Source organism: Podarcis erhardii (genome assembly GCF_964252035.2).
Source record: "Podarcis erhardii genome assembly, chromosome: 18".
Lineage (NCBI taxonomy): Eukaryota > Metazoa > Chordata > Lepidosauria > Squamata > Lacertidae > Podarcis > Podarcis erhardii.
The window spans coordinates 9,334,262-9,357,589 of record NC_138516.1 but is presented as its reverse complement, the minus strand read 5'-3'; the positions used below and the strand labels follow the sequence as shown (position 1 = coordinate 9,357,589).

Sequence of the window (23,328 nt, the reverse complement as noted above, 5' to 3'; positions counted from 1 at the left end):
CTGCCATACGTCCGGAATTTCTCAGGATTCAAACAGCAATAATAGGACCCGGGGGGCGGAATTTGGAATAATCGGCACAGCGTCTGGGGTTTCTGCTAACAGAACCAGGAAGCGTGTGTTTGGGTATCAATTTTTGCATTGGGGGGGGGGCGAATTCTCCCCAAAAAGCTCTAACTTTTTTGGGGATTCCCTCCCCCACAAAAGCTTTTGTGTCCCGATTTTGACACAACCCTACCATAGGGTTGATGGGACAGCTGAGAGTTTAGGAACCTGTGGAGGGGCTCACAGATATCCCCCCCCCAATATCAGTGCCACGAGAGAGACTGTCGCTTGCAAGAAATGGGTGAATGCGTCAGTTTGGGAGAGACAATCTCTCCTGTCACTAGACTCCCCAACCAAATAAGCAAAACACAACACAAAGGAATACAGAGAAATACAGAATATCAGCTCAAGCAACCCTGTATGCAACTATATAGGAAAAGGTAAAGGGACCCGACTGTTAGGTCCAGTCGTGACCGACTCTGGGGTTGCGGCGCTCATCTCGCTTTATTGGCCGAGGGAGCCGGCGTACAGCTTCCGGGTCATGTGGCCAGCAGGACTAAGCCGCTTCTGGCGAACCAGAGCAGCGCACGAAAATGCCGTTTACTTCCCTCCAGAGCGGGACCTATTTATCTACTTGCACTTTGATGTGCTTTCGAACTGCTAGGTTGGCAGGATCAGGGACTGAGCAACGGGAGCTCACCCCGTCATCGTGGGGATTCAAACGGCTGACCATCCGTTCGGCAAGTCCTAGGCTCTGTGGTTCAACCCACAGCGCCTCCCACGTCCCATGCCAGTTTGGCGAGTTTTTGCTATTTATTTTGCGCTTTCCTTTTTGAGGCTTTTTCAGTTAATTTGTTTTTGTGGCTGTGTGGAACCCAGTTCAGCTACTGATTGATTGATTGTGTGACTGCGGACATGGATAAAAAAAAAACCATTCAAACAATGACTATCATCACTGCAGGTAAGATAAAAAATGTTTTAATTTTTTTTATCTACAATACAGTGGTACCTCGGTTTACGAACTGAATCCGTTTCGGAAGTCTGTTCTTAAACCAAAACCGTTCTTAAACCAAGGCGCGCTTTCCCTAATGAGGCCTCCCGCCGCTGGTGCCCTTCCACCGTTCGTCTTCCGTTCGTAGACCGAGGTAAAGTTCTCAAACCGGGACACTATTTCCGGTTTTGCGGAGTTTGCAAACCAAATTGTTCTTAAACCGGACTGTTCTTAAACCGAGATACCACTGTACTGTCTTATTTATTTTGTAGAACAGCACATTGATTATTGCTTTCATTTTATGGATCGATGGTCTTGTGAGATAGTAATATTCATGTTAAACTGCTGTTTTAGGGGTTGTTTTAAAAGCCTGGAACGGATTGATCCGTTCTGCGTTACTTTCTATCGGGAGGCACGCCTTGGTTTTGGAATGCTTTGGTTTTGGAACGGATTAAGTTTGAGAACCAAGGTACCGCTGCATTGTCTACAAGGTACACAGCAAATTAAAAAATTACATTTGGCGGGGAAACAGATGGTTGGTGACGTCACAGGTTTGGGCCAATACGCCAAGACTCCTGAGCTTGGGGAACCCCCAGAGACAGTCTATTTGGATTCCTAGGCTCTATCTATGGGGGAATTTGGCCACTGCGAGGGCAAAAGGCTGGACCACATGGGCCACTGACCTCTGATCCAGCAGATCAAGTTTCTAGTCCCCGTGAAGGGCTGATCTGAACTACAAAATGGTGATTTTCTTGAGTTAAAATGAGACCACCCCTAAACGTATTTTGGGGGTGAAAGCACCGATTATTATTATTTTTTAAATAAAGTATTTTCTACACGGACCGTGAATCTCTCGCAGCCCTAACCGAAGATGTTCAAGCTTCTAGTCCCTGTGAAGGAGCAATTTAAACAGAAAACCTAAGAGAACCAGAGACATTCCCTCCGGAAGAGAAGAATTGCTTCTTCTAAGAACCGGGACATCCCTGCAGATGTAAAAGGACTTTCAACTCCTATTGTTGCTAGCCAACATGGATGACAAGAAGATGTCAAGTTGGCCACCCCCGACGTAGATCTGAGGCCTGATTTTCCATTCCAGGACAAGTTCCTAGATCATAGTGTTGGAAGGGACTATAAATGCCATGCAACGCAGGAATCTTTCGCCAACGTGGGGCTCGGACCCACGGCCCTGAAATTCAGACTCTCACCCTCCACCGACTGAGGGTTTCTCCCAAGGAGGCGATAAAATTAGGCCACTGTGTCAAATCAGGCGTTTATAACTCGAAGATGCAGGACGAACCCAAACATGCGTGTACAGGATCCGAGCTGAAATGTCCGTTTATTTCAACAGCAGTAATAATTTAACATTATAAAAACCCCTTTCTCAACGCCGGACTGCCCAAAAAAGAAAAAAAAGGGGGGGAGGGAAAGGGTGATGTTAAAACAGGAGAGGAAACTAACGAGCCTGTCCCCCCCCCAAAAAAAATTCCCTTCCTTGGCTGGTTTTCCTTCTCCCAGCTAGGAAGTAGAAAAATCCATTAGGTTGGGACGGGAGGGAAGAGGGAACGTCAAAAGGCTTAAGGAACTGAAAAGAGACCCCCCCCCAAAAAAGATGGTCGAAATGCTTTTAAAAAAAACAACCAAGCTACTAACAGAAACGATTTCCGCTCAAAAAAAAAAAAAAAGAGAGAGAAAACCCCAAAAAGTCTCACTTCAGTGCTTCCACGTTCCTTTGCTGGGTTTTTCCTCAAAGAGTCCGCGTTTTTCTAAAAAGGGTGGGCTTCCCTCGTACCCCCGCACCCACCCTGGAGAAAACAAAACGCGAGAGCGCCCGAAACACCCTTGCGGGGGCGAAGAGACAAGGGTGAGTTTGTGTGTTGTGTGCGAAGAAGAGGACATCGGTGTCATCGCTGTTCACGGGGGAAATGTGTCGGTGGGGGGGTTCCCTTGCCCCACACCCCGCCCCCTTTGCTCTGTTCCAGGACTAGGGGGGTTTCCTCTCCCATCCCCACCCCTCCACAGAAACCCGCCCGTCCCCCCGTTTCGCCAGGTGGGGAGGAAGGGGGCGAGGCGACAAAAGGGGCGCGAGAGCAGCAACGTTTTTGTTTCGTTTTTTGCTTGCGTTCGAAAAGGTGTGTTTTGTTTTTCGACCTGCCCCCCCAAACCTCCCGCCCTGCCGTTCCGCTCTCACGAGTTGTTCGCCGCGTTCTCGTTACTCGGCGAGCTAGAGGAGGAGGAGGAGGAGGAGGAAGACGAAGAGGCGAAGTTCATCGCCGAGAGTCCCGGGGGGTTGGTGGCTGTGTTCTGACCGCTGAGGCTCTTCCGGCAGACGGGGCAGGTGTCGTGCTGGAACGAAACGCGAAAAGGGAGAAATTTCTGACACTGGCACTTGACTTTAATAATAATAATTTATTATTTATACCCTTCCCAAAGGGTTAAACCACAGAGCCTAGGACTTGCCGATCAGAAGGTCGGCGGTTCGAATCCCCGCCACGGGGTGAGCTCCCGTTGCTCGGTCCCTGCTCCTGCCAACCTAGCAGTTCAAAAGCGCATCAAAGTGCAAGTAGATAGATAGGTACCGCTCCAGCGGGAAGGTAAACAGCGTTTCCGTGTGCTGCTCTGGTTCGCCAGAAGCGGCTTAGTCCTGCTGGCCACATGACCCGGAAGCTGTACGTCGGCTCCCTCGGCCAGTAAAGCAAGATGAGTGCCGCAACCCCAGAGTCGGTCACGACTGGACCTAATGGTCAGAGGTCTTTTTTTTACCCCACCCATCTGGCTGAGTTTCCCCAGCCACTCTGGACGGCTTCCAATCGAGTGATAAAAAACAATACAGCATCAAATATTAAAAACTTCCCTAAACAGGGCTGCCTTCAGATGTCTTTTAAAAATAAGATAGCTGCTTATTTCCGTGACATCTGATGGGAGGGTGTTCCACAGGGCGGGCGCCACCACCGAGAAGGCCCTCTGTCTGGTTCCCTGTAACCTCACTTCTCACAATGAGGGAACTGCCAGAAGGCCCTCAGAGCTGGAATTCAGTGTCCGGCCTGGACGATGGGGGTGGAGACGCTCCTTCAGGGATACAGGACCGAGGCCGTCAAGAGCTTTCCAAAAGATCAGTCATATCACCTCTCTCTAAATGTCCGTTGGCACTCTGGAAAAACTCCCAACAGGTTTGTGGTTTTGCGGTTGGAGGATGGATGGCGGCTAATGGATTGAGGTTGAATCCTGACAAGACAGAAGTACTGTTTTGGGGGGACAGGGGGCGGGCAGGTGTGGGGGACTCCCTGGTCCTGAATGGGGTCACTGTGCCCCCGAAGGACCAGGTGCGCAGCCTGGGGGTCATTTTGGACTCACAGCTGTCCATGGAGGCGCAGGTCAATTCTGCGTCCTGGGCAGCTCCATCTGGGACGCAGAATGAGACCCTCCCTGCCCGTGGACTGTATGGCCAGAGTGGTGAATGCTCTGGTTATCTCCCGCTTGGACTACTGCAATGCGCTCTACGTGGGGCTACCTCAGAAGGTGACCCGGAAACTACAGCTAATCCAGAATGCGGCAACTAGACTGGTGACTGGGAGCGGCTGCCGAGACCATATACCATATTTTTCGCTCTATAAGACGCACCAGACCACAAGACACACCTAGTTTTTGGAGGAGGTAAACAAGAAACAAAATATTCTGAATCTCAGAAGCCAGAACAACAAGAGGGATCGCTGTGCAGTGAAAGCAGCAATCCCTCTTGCTGTTCTGGCTTCTGGGATAGCTGCGCAGCCTGCATTCGCTCCATAGGACGCACACACATTTCCCCTTACTTTTTAGGAGGGGAAAAGTGAGTCTTATAGAGCAAAAAAATACGGTAACACTGGTCCTGAAAGACCTACACTGGCTCCCGACGCAGCTGTCGGCTATTGTTTCTGAGGCCCCAGCGCCAATCAGAATCTGTGCCTTGATTTCCGACCATTTGGGAAATCAAATGGACTTCTGGAATTGATTAAGTTTGGCGCTTTTGTTTTTGCTGTTTATTTTGCATTTTTGTTTCTGAGGCTTTTTCGGTTTGTTTGCTTTTGTGACTGTGCGGAACCCAGTTACTGATGGATTGATTGATTGATTGGTTGTGAGACTGCGGAAAGGGATAAAAGCCCCTCACCCTAACCCAAACAACGACCATCATCAGTGCAGGTAAAGTGCAGGTATTTATTTTATAGTACAGTGGTACCTCGGGTTACATATGCTTCAGGTTACATACGCTTCAGATTACAGACTCCGCTAACCCAGAAATAGTACCTCGGGTTAAGAACTTTGCTTCAGGATGAGAAGAGAAATCGTGCTCCGGCAGCGCGGCAGCAGCAGGAGGCCCCATTAACTAAAGTGGTGCTTCAGGTTAAGAACAGTTTCAGGTTAAGAACGCACCTCCGGAACGAATTAAGTACTTAACCCGAGGTACCACTGTACAGTGCATTGATTCTCGCTTTCGTTTTATGGACCAATGGTCTCGTTAGATAGTAAAACCCATGTAAAATTGCTGTTTTAGGGGTTGTTTTTGAAAGTCCATCCGTTTCGCATGACTTTCTATGGGAAAGCAGGGCGCCTTGGTTTTGGAACGGACTTCCGGAACGGATTAAGTTTGAGAACCAAGGGACCACTGTATTGAAATTCTCTCTCTTTGCGACTCACCTGTTCCAGCCAGGGAACTATGCAGCCATCGTGGAACAAGTGATTACAGGGCAGCTGTCGCACGCTTTCGCCAGCTTCATAATCTTCTTTACAGACGGGGCACTCCAATCCGGAACCTGCGATTGCAGAACAAGGAACCTTGGCTTGATTTACTGGCCCGCGTTGCAATAAATAAACAAACAAATAAATAAATAAAGGGGAGGGGGAAAACCTGGGGCAAGAAGCAACGAGGTTTTGTGCGGTTGTGGGCACACTTTTCCTTCCACGTGGGCCAGGAGTTTGGGGATCCTTAGAAAATATATACAGCCCCGTTCCCCCAGAACTTCCACAACAGTCAAGTGAAACACTCTCTGGCCCCCACCATGAATTTACTTGAATTTAACTAGAGTTATATACGGTACAGGGACACGGGTGGCGCTGTGGGTTAAACCACAGAGCCTAGGGCTTGCCGATCAGAAGGTCGGCGGTTCAAATCCCCGCAATGACGGGGTGATCTCCCGTTGCTCGGTCCCTGCTCCTGCCCACCTAGCAGTTTGAAAGCACCTCAAAGTGCAAGTAGATAAATAGGTACCGCTCCGGCGGGAAGGGAAACGGCGTTTCCGTGCGCTGCTCTGGTTCACCAGAAGCGGCTTAGTCCTGCTGGCCACATGACCCGGAAGCTGTATGCCGGCTCCCTCGGCCAGTAAAGCGAGATGAGCGCTGCAACCCCAGAGTCGGTCACAACTGGACCTCATGGTCAGGGGTCCCTTTACCTTAAATCCAGCACTGATCGCGCTCTTTGCACAACCAACGTTTCAACCCCTGGTCCTTGGCCTCTGACCGTGCCACCAGCTCGTCTGGACGGAGGTTTTAGAAAGGGGGGTGCGAGTCTGTTTTTGTGCAGAAACTAACTCTGCTATGCCCCTTTCCACCCCACCCCGAAGGATGCCCCCACGTTGACCCTGCCTGACGTTACAAATGCCAAATCTATCATCTATCTATCTATCTATCTATCTATCTATCTATCTCAAAGGGCAAGAGAGAGAAATCAGCAAAATCAAGCATAAAAACAAGCGATGTCATGAGATGTCACCATATTTTTCGCTTCATAAGACGCACCTAGTTTTCAGAGCAGGAAAGGGGGAAGGCCCCGGTTTTGGGGGGATCAGCTCACAGCTCACAGCTTTTTTGAGGATCAGGTCAAAGTTGTTGAGCTTACATTGCAAAGGGGAAAAAATCCTGTTTTTATGGGGTTAAGCTCACAGTTCTGCAGCTTCTTCCCAGACAGATAATCTAATCAGCCAGTCACATGTCACTGAGACAAACAGCCTCCGTCTGCAGAACATTCAGCAATGGGGGCCTGGGCAAGGGAGCCAGCGATTGACCACACATTCGCTCCCTAAGACGCACAGACATTTCCCCTTACCTTTTAGGAGGGGGAAAAAGTGCATCTTATGGAATGAAAAATACGGTATAATTTGGGGGGGGGGGAGTGAGAGGAGAAAAGAAATGGGGAAGAAAAAAGAGACTCACCTACGTGTTCCTCTGTGATGTGGATTGTGGGGAGCGCTTGAATTTTCTCCTTGTCCGCCGGAGGAGGCCCCGTGTTCTCGAACTGATTCAGAAGCTGAAAGAGAACAGGGATGCGGGAGGTAAAGGTAAAGGTACCCCTCAGTGCTGCCAACATTTTCAGGTGTACACAGTTATTACACATATATTCAATAAACATTTTAGGGATGTTTCAAGTTGTAAAACAGAAAATGTTCTGTTTTACAACTTGAAACGTTCATTTTAACATCCTTAAAACGTTTATTGAATATATGGGAAATACCGTATTATTTGCTCTATAAGACTCACTTTTCCCCTCCTAAAAAGTAAGGGGAAATGTGTGTGCGTCTTATGGAGCGAATGCAGGCTGCGCAGCTATCCCAGAAGCCAGAACAGCAAGAGGGATCGCTGCTTTCACTGCGCAGCGATCCCTCTTGCTGTTCTGGCTTCTGAGATTCAGAATATTTTTTTCCTTGTTTTCCTCCTCCAAACACTAGGTGTGTCTTGTGGTCTGGTGCGTCTTAAAAAGGTAAAGGTAAAGGTACCCCTGCCCGTACGGGCCAGTCATGTCCGACTCTAGGGTTGTGCGCCCATCTCACTTAATAGGCCGGGGGCCAGCGCTGTCCGGAGACACTTCCGGGTCACGTGGCCAGCGTGACGAAGCTGCTCTGGCGAGCCAGCACCAGCGCAGCACACAGAAACGCCGTTTACCATCCCACTAGAAAGCGGTACCTATTTATCTACTTGCACTTAGGGGTGCTTTCGAACTGCTAGGTGGGCAGGAGCTGGGACCGAAAGGCGGGAGCTCACCCCGCCGCGGGGATTCGAACCGCCAACCATGCGATCGGCAAGCCCTAGGCGCTGAGATTTTACCCACAGCGCCACCCGCGTCCGGAGGAGAGAGTGAGGCAAAAGCCCCGAGATGCTTCGAGTCCTCGCCTTGTTGCGAAGCGGTGGGGATCCCAGATAATAACAATAATAATTTATTACTTGTACTCTGCCCATCTGGCTGCCCCCCCCCCCCGGGTGGCTCCCGACAGAATATTAAAAATACGATAAAACATCTAACGTTAAAAGCTTCCCTAAACAGGGCTGCCTTCAGATGTCTTCTAAATCTCAGATCGTTGTTTATCTCCTTGACATCTGGTTGGAGGGCGTTCCACCGGGCGCAACAACCAAAAACACCCTCAGACTCTAATCTCTAATAAATAATAATTATAATAATTTATTTATACTCCGCCCACCTGGCTGGGTTTCCCCAGCCACTCTGGGCGCCTTCCAACAAAACATTAAAATACAGTAGTCCAAACATTAAAAGCTTCCCAAAACAGGGAATACCAAACCTACAATATAAAAAAAACCACAAAATACGTAATAAAAATCAGAACAGAAACAAAGCAATCATTTCCCACTCCCAGAAACACATTTAAAAGGATATAGGGTGTCAATTAGCTGAAGACCTAGTGGTGTCTAATGAAGGCGCCGGGTGAGACTCCCTGGGGAGAGCGTTCCACAGACGGGGAGCCACTGTAGAGAAGGCCCTGTTCTGGTGTTCCCGCCCTCCGGACCTCTCGAGGAGGCGGCAAACAAAGGAGGGCTACAGAAAATGATCTCAGGGTCCGGGTTGGTTCAAATGGAAAGAGGCAGTCCTTGAGGTATTGTGGTCCTGAGCCGCTTAAGGCTTTATAGGTCAAAACCAGCACTTTGAATTGGGCCTGGAAACTGAACAGTAGCCAGTGCATTCGGACCAGGATTGGTGCAATATGCTCAAACCATCTTGCCATCCGGTGAGCGACCTGTCTGCACCGGCTGAAGTTTCTGAACCGTCTCCAGAGGCAGCCCTACGTAGAACACACTGCAGTAATCTAACCTTGAGGTTATCAGAGCACAGACAACAGTAGTTAGGCCATCCCTGTCCAGATACCTACGGGACCGGCTCTCCTGGTATGTCCCACAGAGGAACTTACAATCTTCAAACAAAAACATCTTGGCGGTCCCAGGCCACAGAGAGGTTAGGCTGGCCTCAACCAGAGCTAGGGCCTTTTCGGCCGTGGCTCCAATCTGGTGGAACGCTCTGCCACAAGAGACTAGGGCACTGTGGGACTTGACATCTTTCCGCAGGGCCTGCAAGACAGAGCTGTTCCACCAGGCCTTTGGCCAGGGCGCAGCCTGACTCCCTCCTTTGGCAATCTTCACAGAACTCTAGCCCAATGGTTGCCACCAATTTGATTTGAATTAGTTTTATAATGAAATGATTTTAGAATGTTGTATTATTTTATTGTTGTTAGCCGCCCTGAGCCCGGCTTCGGCTGGGGAGGGCGGGATATAAATAAAAAATTATTATTATTATTTATTATAGGGGCGTAGCTGGGCCACCAGCCGAAGATGATGGAAGGCACTCCGGGCCACTGAGACCACCTGAGCCTCGAGCGACAGCAAGGGATCCAGGAGAACCCCCAAGCTACGAACCTGCTACTCCAGGGGAAGTGTGACCCCATTCAGAGCAGGCGAATTCCCAGCCATCTGATCTAGGGGTCCGGGTTGGTTCATATGGACAGAGGCGGTCCTTGAATTATTGCGGTCTATGGCTATCAACCTTTCCCCACTTTCAGACCTGAGAAGCTGAGATTCAATGACAGCATGCTTCTGTACATGAAGGCTTTATTTAACCTGGGCTTTTTGGTGGGCTAGCTACTGTATTTTTCGCTCTATAAGACGCACCAGACCACGAGACGCAGCTAGTTTTTGGAGGAGGAAAACAAGAAAAAAAATATTCAGAATCTCAGAAGCCAGAACAGCAAGAGGGATCTCTGCGCAGCGAAACCAGCAGTCCCTCTTGCTGTTCTGGCTTCTGGGATAGCTGCGCAGCCTGCATTTGTTCCATAAGACGCACACACATTTCCCCTTTTTAGGAGGGAAAAATGAGTCTTATAGAGCAAAAAATATGGTAGATAGTGTGATGGACTGGGGCTCGGATTCAGAACCAGAGGGACTCAGTCCGCACCGTATTCTTTGCCTCAGGCATCATCTGAACCATCCTGAAGAGTCCCAGTCTGCACAGGTTCCCCTGCAACAAACACCAGCTGGGCCGAGTCAGGGGCCTGATCCTGCCCTGGCTCCAGATGCAGGGATGACCTTGCTGCCTCCAGCTGGGCCATCGCTTACAGCTGCTCCACTACCGGTTGGGTCAGAGGAGGCTGAGGCGGCCCCTGGGTCTAGTAACCCACCGACGTCTCCCGAGCTGCAGAGACTGAGAGAAGGAGAGACCTCAGTAATTTTTATTTTATTTTTGGAAATGCGGGCAGCCTCTCCGCAAAAGACGGAAGCGACGCAGATTTCGAAACCGACGAACAAAGGCAGGTTCCCCCCGGAAGGGTGGAGAGGTTTTACCTGGGTAATAATGGCGTCCAAGCCGTTGGCTCCCCAGGCATAGTCCATCGGATTCGAATGCAGGACTCCCCTTCAGGAACGTAACGATAAATGGGGTTTGGGGTGGGGGGGGAGAAGCAGAGAGGAAGGGTTAAGATTGCAGCTGGGACCAGAAGGCCTCTGGGGAAAAGGACGGGGTGGGGGCGTCGTGAACTCACCAAGGCCCCACTCCAAGGTTCGGTATCGTGGTGGGGGCGATGATGCCGTTGACCAGTTGCTGAATGATTCTGCACAAAGAGGAGGGAGGTGGAGAAAAGGAAAAATGAGCCAACTGCCGGGAGAAAGAGGAAAACTCGTGAACACCGCTCCTCAACGCTTTGGGACTCCGATCCAGCACCGATCCTGACCATTGTGCCTCTATAGCAGGCACCCCCAGACTCGGCCCTCCAGCGGTTTTCGCGCAAAACGAAGATGCTGCTGCAGTTCTGTATCTTTTCTCTTGTGCTCCATCTGCAGCTCTCAGTTCCATCAGGCGGGGCGGGAGGAAGGGGGGGGAATAGCGCCCGAAGTAAACCCACAGATCAGACCATCTATGCTAGTCTACCACTACAAATCTATGGGAGAAGCGCTTGCGGTCCATCCCTTGTAGCCCTTGGAACATCTGCCCGCGCCTCCTCCCCCTCCTCTCTCTGAACTGCTTTCTCTATGGTTGCCCCCGCTCTCCTCTCAAGGCTCCTCAGCAATTCATCAGCCGCGCCAGGCTGCCCATCTCATCAGAGTCCTTCGGCGGTGCAGCTACAGTATGGCCTAGTGGGAGCGGCGGCAGACAGAGGCGCACAGTTCGGTGGCCTCGAGGAGGATGGTGGTGGAAGGGCCCGAGGCTCCCGCCAGTCCCAGCAGGAAGGGGCTCCCGGGGGCCGAGACTGGTGAGAGGAGGCCGGAGGGGGGCGGGCCGGGCAGCCAGCCAACACAGTTGGAGCCTCCCTCCTCCCTGGCCGGCAGGGAGGGAGGGAGAGGAGCTTCTTCCTTTGAAACCCGGGAAATTTAAGGGACATCATCAATAAGGGACAGCAGCGGGACACAGCGCTGGGATAAGGGACTGTCCCGCCAAATAAGGGACGCTTGACAGCTATGCCGGAGTCGCGTCCTCTCACCCTTCCAGCGTGGGGACGCCCTCGTGCCTGCCGGTGGCCCTCCGCGCCGTGAAGCGCGCCCGGGGCTGCCTGGTGCCGTATCTGTGCCGGGACTGGTGTTCCCTCTCGCGCCGGTTCTCCGCGTCCCGGTTGTCCTCGGGCTGAGCGTTGGACCCGAAGGCCGGGAACTCAAAGGTGTCGTCGATGATGCCAAAGGCGAACTGCCCGTAGCCCTGGGGCAGGGTGAATAAGTGCTGGTCGGCGTTCTGGAGCGGAAGGGGAGAGGGTCAGGGGCGTTGGGAAGACGCCTTGTGTACGGGTGCGAGGTTCTAGCCCCGCCTACTCCTGCCTCTGGCCCCGCCCCAGAAAGGTATGCTGCCCTCATTCATTCATTTATTGAATTTACTGTATTTTTTGCTCTATAAGACTCACTTTTTCCCTCCTAAAAAGTAAGGGGAAATGTGTGTGCGTCTTATGGAACAAATGCAGGCTGCGCAGCTATCCCAGAAGCCAGAACAGCAAGAGGGATTGCTGCTTTCGCTGCGCAGCGATCCCCCTTGCTGTTCTGGCTTCTGAGATTCAGAATATTTTTTTTCTTGTTTTCCTCCTCCAAAAACTAGGTACGTCTGGTGGTCTGGTGCTTCTTATAGAGCGAAAAATACGGTATATACAGCCCTATAAGGGACACGGGTGGCGCTGTGGGTTAAACCAGTGCCTAGGACTTGCCGATCAGAAGATCAGCGGTTCGAATCCCCGCGACGACGGGGTGAGCTCCCGTTGCTCGGTCCCTGCTCCTGCCCACCTAACAGTTCGAAAGCACGTCAAAGTGCAAGTAGATGAATAGGTACCACTCCGGCGGGAAGATAAACGGCGTTTCCGTGCGCTGCTCTGGTTCGCCAGAAGCGGCTTAGTCATGCTGGCCACATGACCCGGAAGCTGTACGCCGGCTCCCTCGGCCAGTAAAGCGAGATGAGCGCCGCAACCCCAGAGTCGGTCATGACTGGACCTAATGGTCAGGGGTCCCTTTACCTTTACAGCCCTATATCTGGAGGTCTCAGGGCGGTCCACAAAAAAGATCAGACAGAGGCCTCCACTTCCAGCCAAAGGTAATATCTGCCGGGCAAAGCTAGTCGCCTGGAAACAACCCCCGACTCGTCCAAAGGCGAGCAGCGATTTCGCCAGCAGCCCAACTCCACCCTTTCCGTCCCAGCTTCCAAATTCTGGCAAAAACACGACGGTGCAGAATCGACCTGCCACGCTCGGCGCCTCACCTCGAACGGGTGCCTGCTCTGCTCGCTGGTCGACGCCGAAGAGTTGGATCCATTTTCGACGTTCCTGAAAAGATTTCGAGATAGAAGAGCGAGCTGAAGGCAAGCATGCAAGAAAGCAGCGTTGACACTTGCTTAAAAAAAACACATCTAAGGCAGGAGAAACTCTGAACAAGTCTGGTTCTCTCTCTCTCTCTGCTGCCGATTCCTTACTGTGGACTAGAAACTTGCAGAGAGCCTGTGCCCTTCAATCCGCAATTGGTCTATGCTTGACAACAGTGGGGGAATTAATTAAGGACTCGTCGTTCCTCTTCCTTGTCCCTCCAGGCCGGCTTTCGCCCGCAAGCTGTGGCCATCTGGGGGTCTGACTGCTGCCCGCTGCCAGAATGCGGCCCCCAAAGCCCGAAAAGGGGACCCTGCCCCGGACCCAAAACTGCAAAATCCCATTTTTGTCCCGAATCAGAGAGTTGGGTTTTACCTAGGTTCTTCCGGCAACTCTTCGATAAAGCCAGATTCGCACCGCGGGCAGATGTAGTCCTGCAGGGGGGAAAAACAGTGCAAATTAGTTTGTGAAACAACAACAACAATAAATGCACGCAATTGGGACTCTCTTGCACCCAGAGAAAGATGGGGCACTTGCAAGATGTAACCCGCATTTAAGAACTGATGTTTGCCGTGACCAAGGCTTGTCCCTTTAAAGGGGTGAGCACCTTCTTCCTTTTCCAAGGAGCTTCCTTGCAAATGCTTACAGCAGTAATACTAATACTACTACTACTACTACTACTACTACTACTACTAATAATAATAATTTATTATTTATACCCTGCCCATCTGGCTGGGTTTCCCCAGCTACTCTGGGCGGCTTCCAACAAAATATTAAAAATTCAATAAAACTCCAAACATTAAAAGCTTCCCTAAACAGGGCTGCCTTCAGATATCTTCTAAAAGTCAGGTAGTTGTTTATTTCCTCGACATCTGAACGGAGGGTGCCACCACCGAGAAGGCCGTCCGCCTGGTTCCCTGTAACTTCGCTTCTTGCAGGAAGGGAACTGCCAGAAGGCCTTCGGAGCTGGACCCCTGTGTCCGGGCTGGACGATGGGGGTGGAGGGCTGGGCGATGTATCGGCGAATCGTCCCGAAACCGGTTCAAAATCGACATGGCGGTGTCGACTTCGGAATTTCAAACTAGGCTATATACGGCGAATCGTCGGCATTTCGCGCAAGGCCTCCTCATTCCCCAAAGAACCGCCTGAGGCCCACTCCGCAGCCCAGTCACCCCCTAATATACTGGCTCAGGTCCAACTGTGACCACATGGAAGATGTTCGGGTGCCAAGTTGCCACCCGATGTCTCTATTTAGCAGGTAAGAAGAATAGTTCCTTTATGGCATTTATCTCCCAACCTTTTGGTCTGGGAATGAAGTTTGACAAAGTACGCAAGCAGCCATTCTGCTACATCCTTGTGTTTAAAAGGTTCTCAGGTCTACTCGAAGGCAGAAGTTGTTTTCCCAATATCTTTATTCTTCAAAGCCGTTTGCTCCGGAGGCAGGCTAGGTCTGCCTGGGGCTCTCTGTTATTTTCGCTTTCATTTTGTGCTGTACTTTTTCTGCTTCTGCTGAGTGCAGGAAGCCCCTGTGAAAAACCAGAAGCCATGCCTCGGTTGTCGAATGTTTCGGAAGCCGAATAGGATTACGTTCGACAGCCGAGGTTTGACTGTATAAGGTAAAGGGACCCCTGACCATTAGGTCCAGTCGTGGCCGACTCTGGGGTTGCGGCGCTCATCTCGCTTTACTGGCCGAGGGAGCCGGTGTACAGCTTCCGGGTCATGTGGCCAGCAGGACTAATCCGCTTCTGAACCAGAGCAGCGCACGGAAACGCCGTTTACCTTCACGCCGGAGTGATACCTATTTATCTACTTGCACGAGCAATGGGAGCTCACCCCATTGGGGGGATTCGAACCGCTGACCTTCCGATCGGCAAGCCCAAGAGTTTTGTATTTCGCTTTATAAAGGTAAAGATAGAGGTACCCCTGTCCATTAGGTCCAGCCGTGGCCGACTCCGGGATTGCGGCGCTCATCTCGCTTTACTGGCCGCGGGAGCCGGCATACAGCTTCCGGGTCATGTGACCAGCAGGACTAAGCCGCTTCTGGCGAACCAGAGCAGCGCACGGAAAGACCGTTTACCTTCCCGCCGGAGTGGTACCTATTTATCTACTTGCACTTTGACGTGCATTTGAACTGCTAGGTTGGCAGGAGCAGGGACCAAGCAACGGGAGCTCACCCCGTCATTGCGGGGATTCGAACCGTCAACCTTCGTATTGGCAAGTCCTTGGCTCTGTGGTTTAACCCACAGCGCCACCCGAGTCCCTCCTTTGACTGTGTACAGGGCTGTATTAAACATATGCGGTGCCGGGGTGCACAGATCTACCTTGGCTAGTCGCCTGCAAGCGTTCTGTACTCACCCAAAGGCGAGCAGCTACTTATACACAGCCTAAGCCCCGGGGAGAGGAAGGGGGCTTTATGCTAACAGGCCTGTTCTCCCTCCTGCAACTCAATTGCTTTTCCCACACCTTCCAGACAATCCCTCATTGCCCAACCAGACTAAGGCGAAACAGCCGGCGAAACATGTACTCTCAGCACAGTTAAATTATGCCCTTTATGGAAAACAAAATCTAAACAAGACTATTATCTCCAGCACGTAATTGAGTGCTGCAAGGGAGAGAACGATGACAGATTATTATTATTATTTTAAAGAAGCTCTTCTGCTTAATGGCTTAAGAAATCTGGAGGGGGGTCGGTCAGAGGGAAATGTCCGTCACAAAAACCTGGCGCCCAGAGATCTTCACACGGCCACAAGTGGACCAGCGCCGGACGCAAAACACGCCAGTCAAATTTCTGACGCCGGCTGCCACACGTCCAGAAATCCCTGGACGTATTTGGGATCCGTTCAGCAGAAAAAGCGTCCGGGTGGAATTTTAGAAAACCAGTCAAAACACCCAGGAAATGCCCAGCTCAATAAGCTTCGAGATTTTGCAAAACGAGCTCAACAGCTTCGGCACCAAAAGAAAGCTCGGCCGTTTTTGCGTCCGGATTTTCACTTTTTTTGCAAACACGGCAGCTCTAGTTGAGGACTAAGTTTCCCATCATCCTGGACGCGTGAAACTCGGGAAAGGCCTGTGAGCTGGATCGGGCCCAGCGTCCTGTCCCCGCAGGGGCCAGCCAGGTGTCCCCAATGGGAAGCCCCCTGAGCAGGGCCTGAGCAAAATTGCAAAACACCCCACAAGTGGTATTCAGAAGGAGAACACAGCCATCATCGCTGGTACCCATTGCCAGCCTCCTCCTCCTCCATGGATCGGTCCTGTGGCAGTGAGTTCCATAGGTTTTTGTTATTATATACCGCCCTATACAGGAGGCGGGTGGCGCTGTGGGTTAAACCACAGAGCTTAGGACTTGCCGATCAGGTCGGCGATTTGAATCCCCGTCACAGTGTGAGCTCCCGCTGCTCGGTCCCTGCTCCTGCCAACCTAGCAGTTCTAAAGCACCTCAAAGTGCAAGTAGATAAGTAGGTACCGCTCCGGCGGGAAGGTAAACGGTGTTTCCGTGCGCTGCTCTGGTTCGCCAGAAGCGGCTTAGTCCTGCTGGCCACATGACCCGGAAGCTGTACGCCGGCTCCCTCGGCCAGTAAAGCGAGATGAGCGCCGCAACCCCAGAGTCGGCCACGGCTGGACCTAATGGTTAGGGGTCTCTTTACCTTTACCGCCCTATACACAGGGGTCTCAGGGCGGTTCACTGAATAAAATCAAGGTATAAAAACCACAAAACACACAATAAAAGTAAAAGCAACAACCCAACAGCCCCACTCCTGCAAAAAAACCCACATTTTAAAAGGGCATAGGATGTAAATCAGTTCAACCAAAAGCCTGGTTAAAAAGGAACATTTTTGCCTGGCGCCTAAAGGTGTATAATGAAGGCACCAGGTAAACTTCCCTGGGGAGAGCGTTCCCACAAACAGGGAGGCACTGCAGAGAAGGCCCCGTTTTTGTGTTGCCACCCTCCGCACTTCTCGAGGAGTTCAACTCACTGATGCCTGGAGGAGAACTTCCCTTTTAGCCGTCCCAAAAATCTCCTGACATTCAGCTTCCGTGGACTTACATGAATTCCAGCGTTATGAGGAAGGCGGGTAAAATATACGGTATACTGTATTTATACTCACTTTTTCCCTCCTAAAAATGGGAAATGTGTTTTCGTCTTATGGAGCAAATGCAGGCTGTGCAGCTATCCCAGAAGCCAGGACAGCAAGAGGGATTGCTGCTTTCACTGCGCAGCGATCCCTCTTGCTGTTCTGGCTTCTGGGATTCAGAATATTTTTTTTTTCTTGTTTTCCTCCTCCAAAAACGAGGTGCGTCTTGTGGTCTGGTGCGTCTTATAGAGCGAAAAATACGGTACTTTTCTCTACAGCGCATTGTTTTGCACACTCTCAGTCGCATTTTCCCTGAACTCAGCCCCCACCCAAAAAGCCTTTCCTCATAGGCGAGGAGTTCCCCAGGTTCGACATTGGTCACTTTGGGTACCGTTCGATCAAACCGCCTGCACTTTTTTCAAAATAAATAAAACGTGCTCCAAGGGGCTTGGGACAGGACAACTGGCTGGAACCTTTCCAGAGCTCCCGTTCTAATTCTGTGAAAATAAATATATTTCGGCACGGACCCAGCTCCATGCACAACTGCCAGGGGTTTTTGGGGGGAGGGAGAAAATAATAAAACGTCCACGATTCTCCGATTCAGCCAGCAGTTGAGGAAAGCCACATGGGCGGGCAAGGCCGAGAAAGAGATAGCGAAAGAGAAAGCAGGCCTTGAGAAAGACCGAAGTCATGCTGACTGAGTTGATTCCATCTGTAAATGCAGAATGGAACCTCTGTGTTCCAGCATAGTCTATCCCTGGCTGCTGGCAGGCGACGAGGGGAAGCTGTTCCTTTCAGGCGTTGCTCGTAACAATAAATAATAATAAATTGTATTTATACCCCGCCCTCCCCAGCCAAGACTGGGCTCAGGGCGGCTAACACCAGATATAAAGCAATTGATTGAAATACAACTTAAAAACAGTAGGCCAAACAGGACTGGTGTATAATCAATGCCCTTATTAAGTGGAACCTCCTTGGGAAAGAGAAGTCTACCCTCGCTTGACAAACTGGGGGGGGGGGGAGAGGGGAGAAGAGAGGTGGGGGTTCAACACCCCCAACCCAGCCAACCCACATACAGCGGCAAGGCTTGCGTTTGGAGGAGACGGGAGGGAGACCCCCCCCTTGGCTAGCAACTCGGATGGGCGCCCCCAACGACGGACACAACTCCACCACTTTTAGAGGAGCGCCCCCCCCCCCCCGTTTACCAAAGCAAGGGGACAAAACCCTCAGTTGCAAATAGGCCCAAAACACCCCCTGCAAGAAAGGACTTATATAAATGGGAGGAAGCAACATCCAGCCGTGGAGCCTCCAGGGCAAAGAGCAGTCTACCCCCCCCCAAAAAAAGAGGAGACAAGGGGGGAGGGCAACACCTCCCCACTCAACCCATCTTTACCTTGACGGGCAAAAGCCTCCGCTGCAAACATGCCCCCCCAAAAACACCCCCCCAAAAGGACTTATATAAGGGGAGAAGGAAGCAACGCCCAGCAATGGAGCCTCCAGGGCAAAGCGCAGGCCCCTCCTCTTAATTAGGGGGGGCCTCGGAGGAGAAACCCCCCCTCTCATCCCCCTCCCCCCCCAAGAAGGCCCGGGCGCCCTTCTCCCGTAGTGGAGCCTCCAGGTGGGAGAGCAGTCTACCCCCCCCCAAAAAAAAGAGGGAGAGAAGAGGGGGGCAACACCTCCCCACCCAACCCATGTTTACCTTGATGGGCAAAAGCCTCCACTGCAAACATGTCCCCCCAAATAACACCCCCCCCAGAGAACCAGCCTTGTAATGGCACCTGGAAGAGGGGGGGAAAGGAGGGGAGCCCACACTATCCTCCCCCCAATAACAAAAATGACAAGGCACCTACCTACCTGGATGGGGAAAACCCTCCACTGCAAACATGCCCCCCCCAAAGGACTTATATAAATGGGACGAAGCAACGCCCCGCAGTGGAGCCTCCAGGTGGGAGAGCAGTCTATCCCTCCCCTCCTCTTCACAAGGTTTTATTGGGGGGGGCTTGGGGGAGAACACCCCCCCCCAGAAAAGGACTTAGATAAGGAGAGAAGGAAGCAACGCCCAGCAGTGGAGCCTCCAGGGGAAGGGGCAGTCTACCCCTCCCCTCTTTACAAGGCTTTATTGTGGGGGGGGGCTTGGGGTTTCTTCTTAATTGGGGGGGGCTTGGGGAGAAAAAGCCCCCCTCCGCCTCCCCCCCCCAAGGACTTATATAAATGGGACGAAGCAACGCCCCGCAGCGGAGCCTCCAGGTGGGAGAGCAGTCTATCCCTCCCCTCTTCTTAATGGGGGGGGCTTGGGGAGAACCCCCCCAAAGGACTTATATTTCTCCCCAAGCCCCCCCCCATTAAGAAGAGGGGAGGGGTAGACTGCTCTCCCACCTGGAGGCTCCGCTGCGGGGCGTTGCTTCGTCCCATTTATAGAAGTCCTTTGGGGGGTTTCCTCCCCAAGCCCCCCCATTAAGAAGAAACCCCAAGCCCCCCCCACAATAAAGCCTTGTAAAGAGGGGAGGGGTAGACTGCTCTCCCACCTGGAGGCTCCGCTGCTGGGCGTTGCTTCGTCCCATTTATATAAGTCTATCCCTCCCCTCTTCTTAATGGGGGGGGCTTGGGGAGAACCCCCCCAAAGGACTTATATTTCTCCCCAAGCCCCCCCCCATTAAGAAGAAGGGAGGGGGCTCCGCTGCTGGGCGTTGCTTCGTCCCATTTATATAAGTCCTTTGGGGGGGAGGCGGGGGGGTTTTCTCCTCAATGCCCCCCAATTAAGAAGAGGGGAGGGGTAGACTGCCCCTTCCCCTGGAGGCTCCACTCCTCCCCTTATATAAGTCTTTGGGGGGCATGTTTGCAGTGGGGGGGGAGGCGGGGGGGTTCTCCCCAAGCCCCCCCCCATTAAGAAGAGGGGAGGGGTAGACTGCCCCTTCCCCTGGAGGCTCCACTCCTCCCCTTATATAAGTCTTTGGGGGGCATGTTTGCAGTGGGGGGGGAGGCGGGGGGGGTTTCTCCCCAAGCCCCCCCCCAATTAAGAAGAGGGGAGGGGTAGACTTCTATAAATGGGACGAAGCAACGCCCCGCAGTGGAGCCTCCAGGGCAAAGAGCAGTCTACCCCTCCCCTCTTCTTAATTGGGGGGGGCGGGGGGAGAACCCCCCCCCCGCCTCCCCCCCCTCCACTGCAAACATGCCCCCCAAAGACTTATATAAGGGGAGGAGTGGAGCTTCCAGGGGAAGGGGCAGTCTACCCCTCCCCTCTTCTTAATTGGGGGGGGGCTTGGGGAGAACCCCCCCCGCCTCCCCCCCACTGCAAACATGCCCCCCAAAGACCTATATAAGGGGAGGAGTGGAGCCTCCAGGGGAAGGGGCAGTCTACCCCTCCCCTCTTCTTAATTGGGGGGGGGCTTGGGGAGAACCCCCCCCGCCTCCCCCCCCTCCACTGCAAACATGCCCCCCAAAGACCTATATAAGGGGAGGAGTGGAGCCTCCAGGGGAAGGGGCAGTCTGCCCCTCCCCTCTTCTTAATTGGGGGGGGGCTTGGGGAGAACCCCCCCCCCGCCTCCCCCCCCTCCACTGCAAACATGCCCCCCAAAGACCTATATAAGGGGAGGAGTGGAGCCTCCAGGGGAAGGGGCAGTCTACCCCTCCCCTCTTCTTAATTGGGGGGGGGCTTGGGGAGAACCCCCCCCGCCTCCCCCCCCTCCACTGCAAACATGCCCCCCAAAGACTTATATAAGGGGAGGAGTGGAGCCTCCAGGGGAAGGGGCAGTCTACCCCTCCCCTCTTCTTAATTGGGGGGGGCTTGGGGAGAACCCCCCCCGCCTCCCCCCCACTGCAAACATGCCCCCCAAAGACTTATATAAGGGGAGGAGTGGAGCCTCCAGGGGAAGGGGCAGTCTACCCCTCCCCTCTTCTTAATTGGGGGGGGGCTTGGGGAGAAACCCCCCCGCCTCCCCCCCCTCCACTGCAAACATGCCCCCCAAAGACCTATATAAGGGGAGGAGTGGAGCCTCCAGGGGAAGGGGCAGTCTACCCCTCCCCTCTTCTTAATTGGGGGGGGGGCTTGGGGAGAACCCCCCCCGCCTCCCCCCCCTCCACTGCAAACATGCCCCCCAAAGACCTATATAAGGGGAGGAGTGGAGCCTCCAGGGGAAGGGGCAGTCTACCCCTCCCCTCTTCTTAATTGGGGGGGGCTTGGGGAGAACCCCCCCCGCCTCCCCCCCCACTGCAAACATGCCCCCCAAAGACTTATATAAGGGGAGGAGTGGAGCCTCCAGGGGAAGGGGCAGTCTACCCCTCCCCTCTTCTTAATTGGGGGGGGGGGCTTGGGGAGAACCCCCCCCGCCTCCCCCCCCTCCACTGCAAACATGCCCCCCAAAGACCTATATAAGGGGAGGAGTGGAGCCTCCAGGGGAAGGGGCAGTCTACCCCTCCCCTCTTCTTAATTGGGGGGGGGCTTGGGGAGAACCCCCCCCCGCCTCCCCCCCCTCCACTGCAAACATGCCCCCCAAAGACTTATATAAGGGGAGGAGTGGAGCCTCCAGGGGAAGGGGCAGTCTACCCCTCCCCTCTTCTTAATTGGGGGGGGGCTTGGGGAGAACCCCCCCCCGCCTCCCCCCCCTCCACTGCAAACATGCCCCCCAAAGACTTATATAAGGGGAGGAGTGGAGCCTCCAGGGGAAGGGGCAGTCTACCCCTCCCCTCTTCTTAATTGGGGGGGGGGGGCTTGGGGAGAACCCCCCCCGCCTCCCCCCCCTCCACTGCAAACATGCCCCCCAAAGACCTATATAAGGGGAGGAGTGGAGCCTCCAGGGGAAGGGGCAGTCTACCCCTCCCCTCTTCTTAATTGGGGGGGGGCTTGGGGAGAACCCCCCCCCGCCTCCCCCCCCTCCACTGCAAACATGCCCCCCAAAGACTTATATAAGGGGAGGAGTGGAGCCTCCAGGGGAAGGGGCAGTCTACCCCTCCCCTCTTCTTAATTGGGGGGGGCTTGGGGAGAACCCCCCCCGCCTCCCCCCCTCCACTGCAAACATGCCCCCCAAAGACTTATATAAGGGGAGGAGTGGAGCCTCCAGGGGAAGGGGCAGTCTACCCCTCCCCTCTTCTTAATTGGGGGGGGCTTGGGGAGAACCCCCCCCGCCTCCCCCCATCCACTGCAAACATGCCCCCCAAAGACTTATATAAGGGGAGGAGTGGAGCCTCCAGGGCAAAGAGCAGTCTACCCCTCCCCTCCTCTTAACTGGGGGGGGGGCCTGGGGAGAACCCCCCCGCCTCCCCCCCCCAGCAGGCCCAGGCGCCCTCCTCGCGTAGTGGAGCCTCCCCCCGGCAGCGCAGTCTACCGGCCTCCCCCCTCCCGCCGGGCGTTGCGGGGTTGGCGGCTCCTCCGGCCCGGGAGCGGAAGGGGCCCGGCCCGCCAAGGGCCCCCCGGGACTCACCGGCAAGCGCGGGGCGATCTCGGCCGAGCAGCAGTGGCAGAAGTAGCGTCCCGGCTGCGGCGAAGCCTCCGCCATCTTGTCCCCTCCTCCCTGACGGGAGGCCAAGCCCCGCCCACGACGCGTGGGCGACGTCACCGCGTCGGGGCCAGGACGACGACGGCGGCCGGCAGGGGCCAGAAAGCATCGAGCGGCAAAGCGCGCGAAGCAATTCCTCCTCCGTCAACGCTCAGCGCGTTGTTCTAGAGCGGGCCGCTTCCGGTCTCGGAGGCGGGATTTCCTGTGTGTGTGTGTGAGGGGAATGGATGGACTCCTCTCGAAGCGAGGGTTGCCCATAGTCATGCGCAGATGGGCCTGCGCGTCCGGAACTTCCCGGACGGCGCCCGGGGATATCCGGACGGGTGGCAACCCCGTGACGGAAGTGTAGATTTGGGGCGGATTTTCTTGAAAAAACCTCAGAAACGTCATTCCTCCCCCCTTCAAAATAAGATATATATATATATAACAGGTCAACAAATGGAAGAAATAAAAGGACTAAACTAAAAGTAAAATAAAAGAAATAAAATAAAATAGAAATAAAAGGACTAAAAATAAAAGAAATAAAATAAAAGGACTAAAATGTGTGTCCAAATTTTCAATTATTATTATTGAAATACTGCCTCTCATTGTGTAAATAATGTTCTTTTCTTTTCCTCTTTTGAATGTTTTTATTGCGTATCTTTATTTTTTTCTTTTCCGCT

General features: G+C 53.2%; 1 protein-coding gene and 1 long non-coding RNA gene across 2 annotated transcripts in view; one reads left to right on the top strand and one right to left on the bottom strand.

Annotated features, from left to right (window-relative positions):
- LOC309333100 overlaps positions 1-2,498 on the top strand; it is a 136,407-nt gene extending 133,909 nt beyond the window's left edge. Inside the window, exon 2 of the long non-coding RNA XR_014152379.1 lies at positions 1,503-2,498. This is a non-coding gene — a long non-coding RNA (uncharacterized lncRNA). The remainder of the gene's footprint in view (positions 1-1,502) is intronic.
- RNF126 (ring finger protein 126) lies at positions 2,292-22,726 on the bottom strand. The gene is made up of 9 exons (XM_081846385.1): positions 22,592-22,726; positions 13,477-13,535; positions 13,002-13,065; positions 11,752-11,996; positions 10,816-10,884; positions 10,619-10,688; positions 7,214-7,307; positions 5,702-5,817; positions 2,292-3,376 (listed from the first exon to the last, which is right to left on the bottom strand). The coding sequence occupies exons 1-9, from the start codon at positions 22,664-22,666 to the stop codon at positions 3,218-3,220; spliced, it is 951 nt and encodes a 316-aa protein (XP_081702511.1). The 5' UTR covers positions 22,667-22,726; the 3' UTR covers positions 2,292-3,217.
- Positions 22,727-23,328: the final 602 nt, after the last annotated feature.

Bases quoted from the DNA above. Each gene is read 5' to 3' on its own strand.
- RNF126 (XM_081846385.1), bottom strand. From the start codon at position 22,666: ATGGCGGAGGCTTCGCCGCAGCCGGGACGCTACTTCTGCCACTGCTGC. The intron at 13,066-13,476 runs GTAAAACCCAAC...AAATCTTTTCAG, and splicing joins GAGTTGCCGGAAGAACCTAG to GAACGTCGAAAATGGATCCA. The intron at 5,818-7,213 runs GTGAGTCTCTTT...CTGCAATCGCAG, and splicing joins CATCACAGAGGAACACGTAG to GTTCCGGATTGGAGTGCCCC.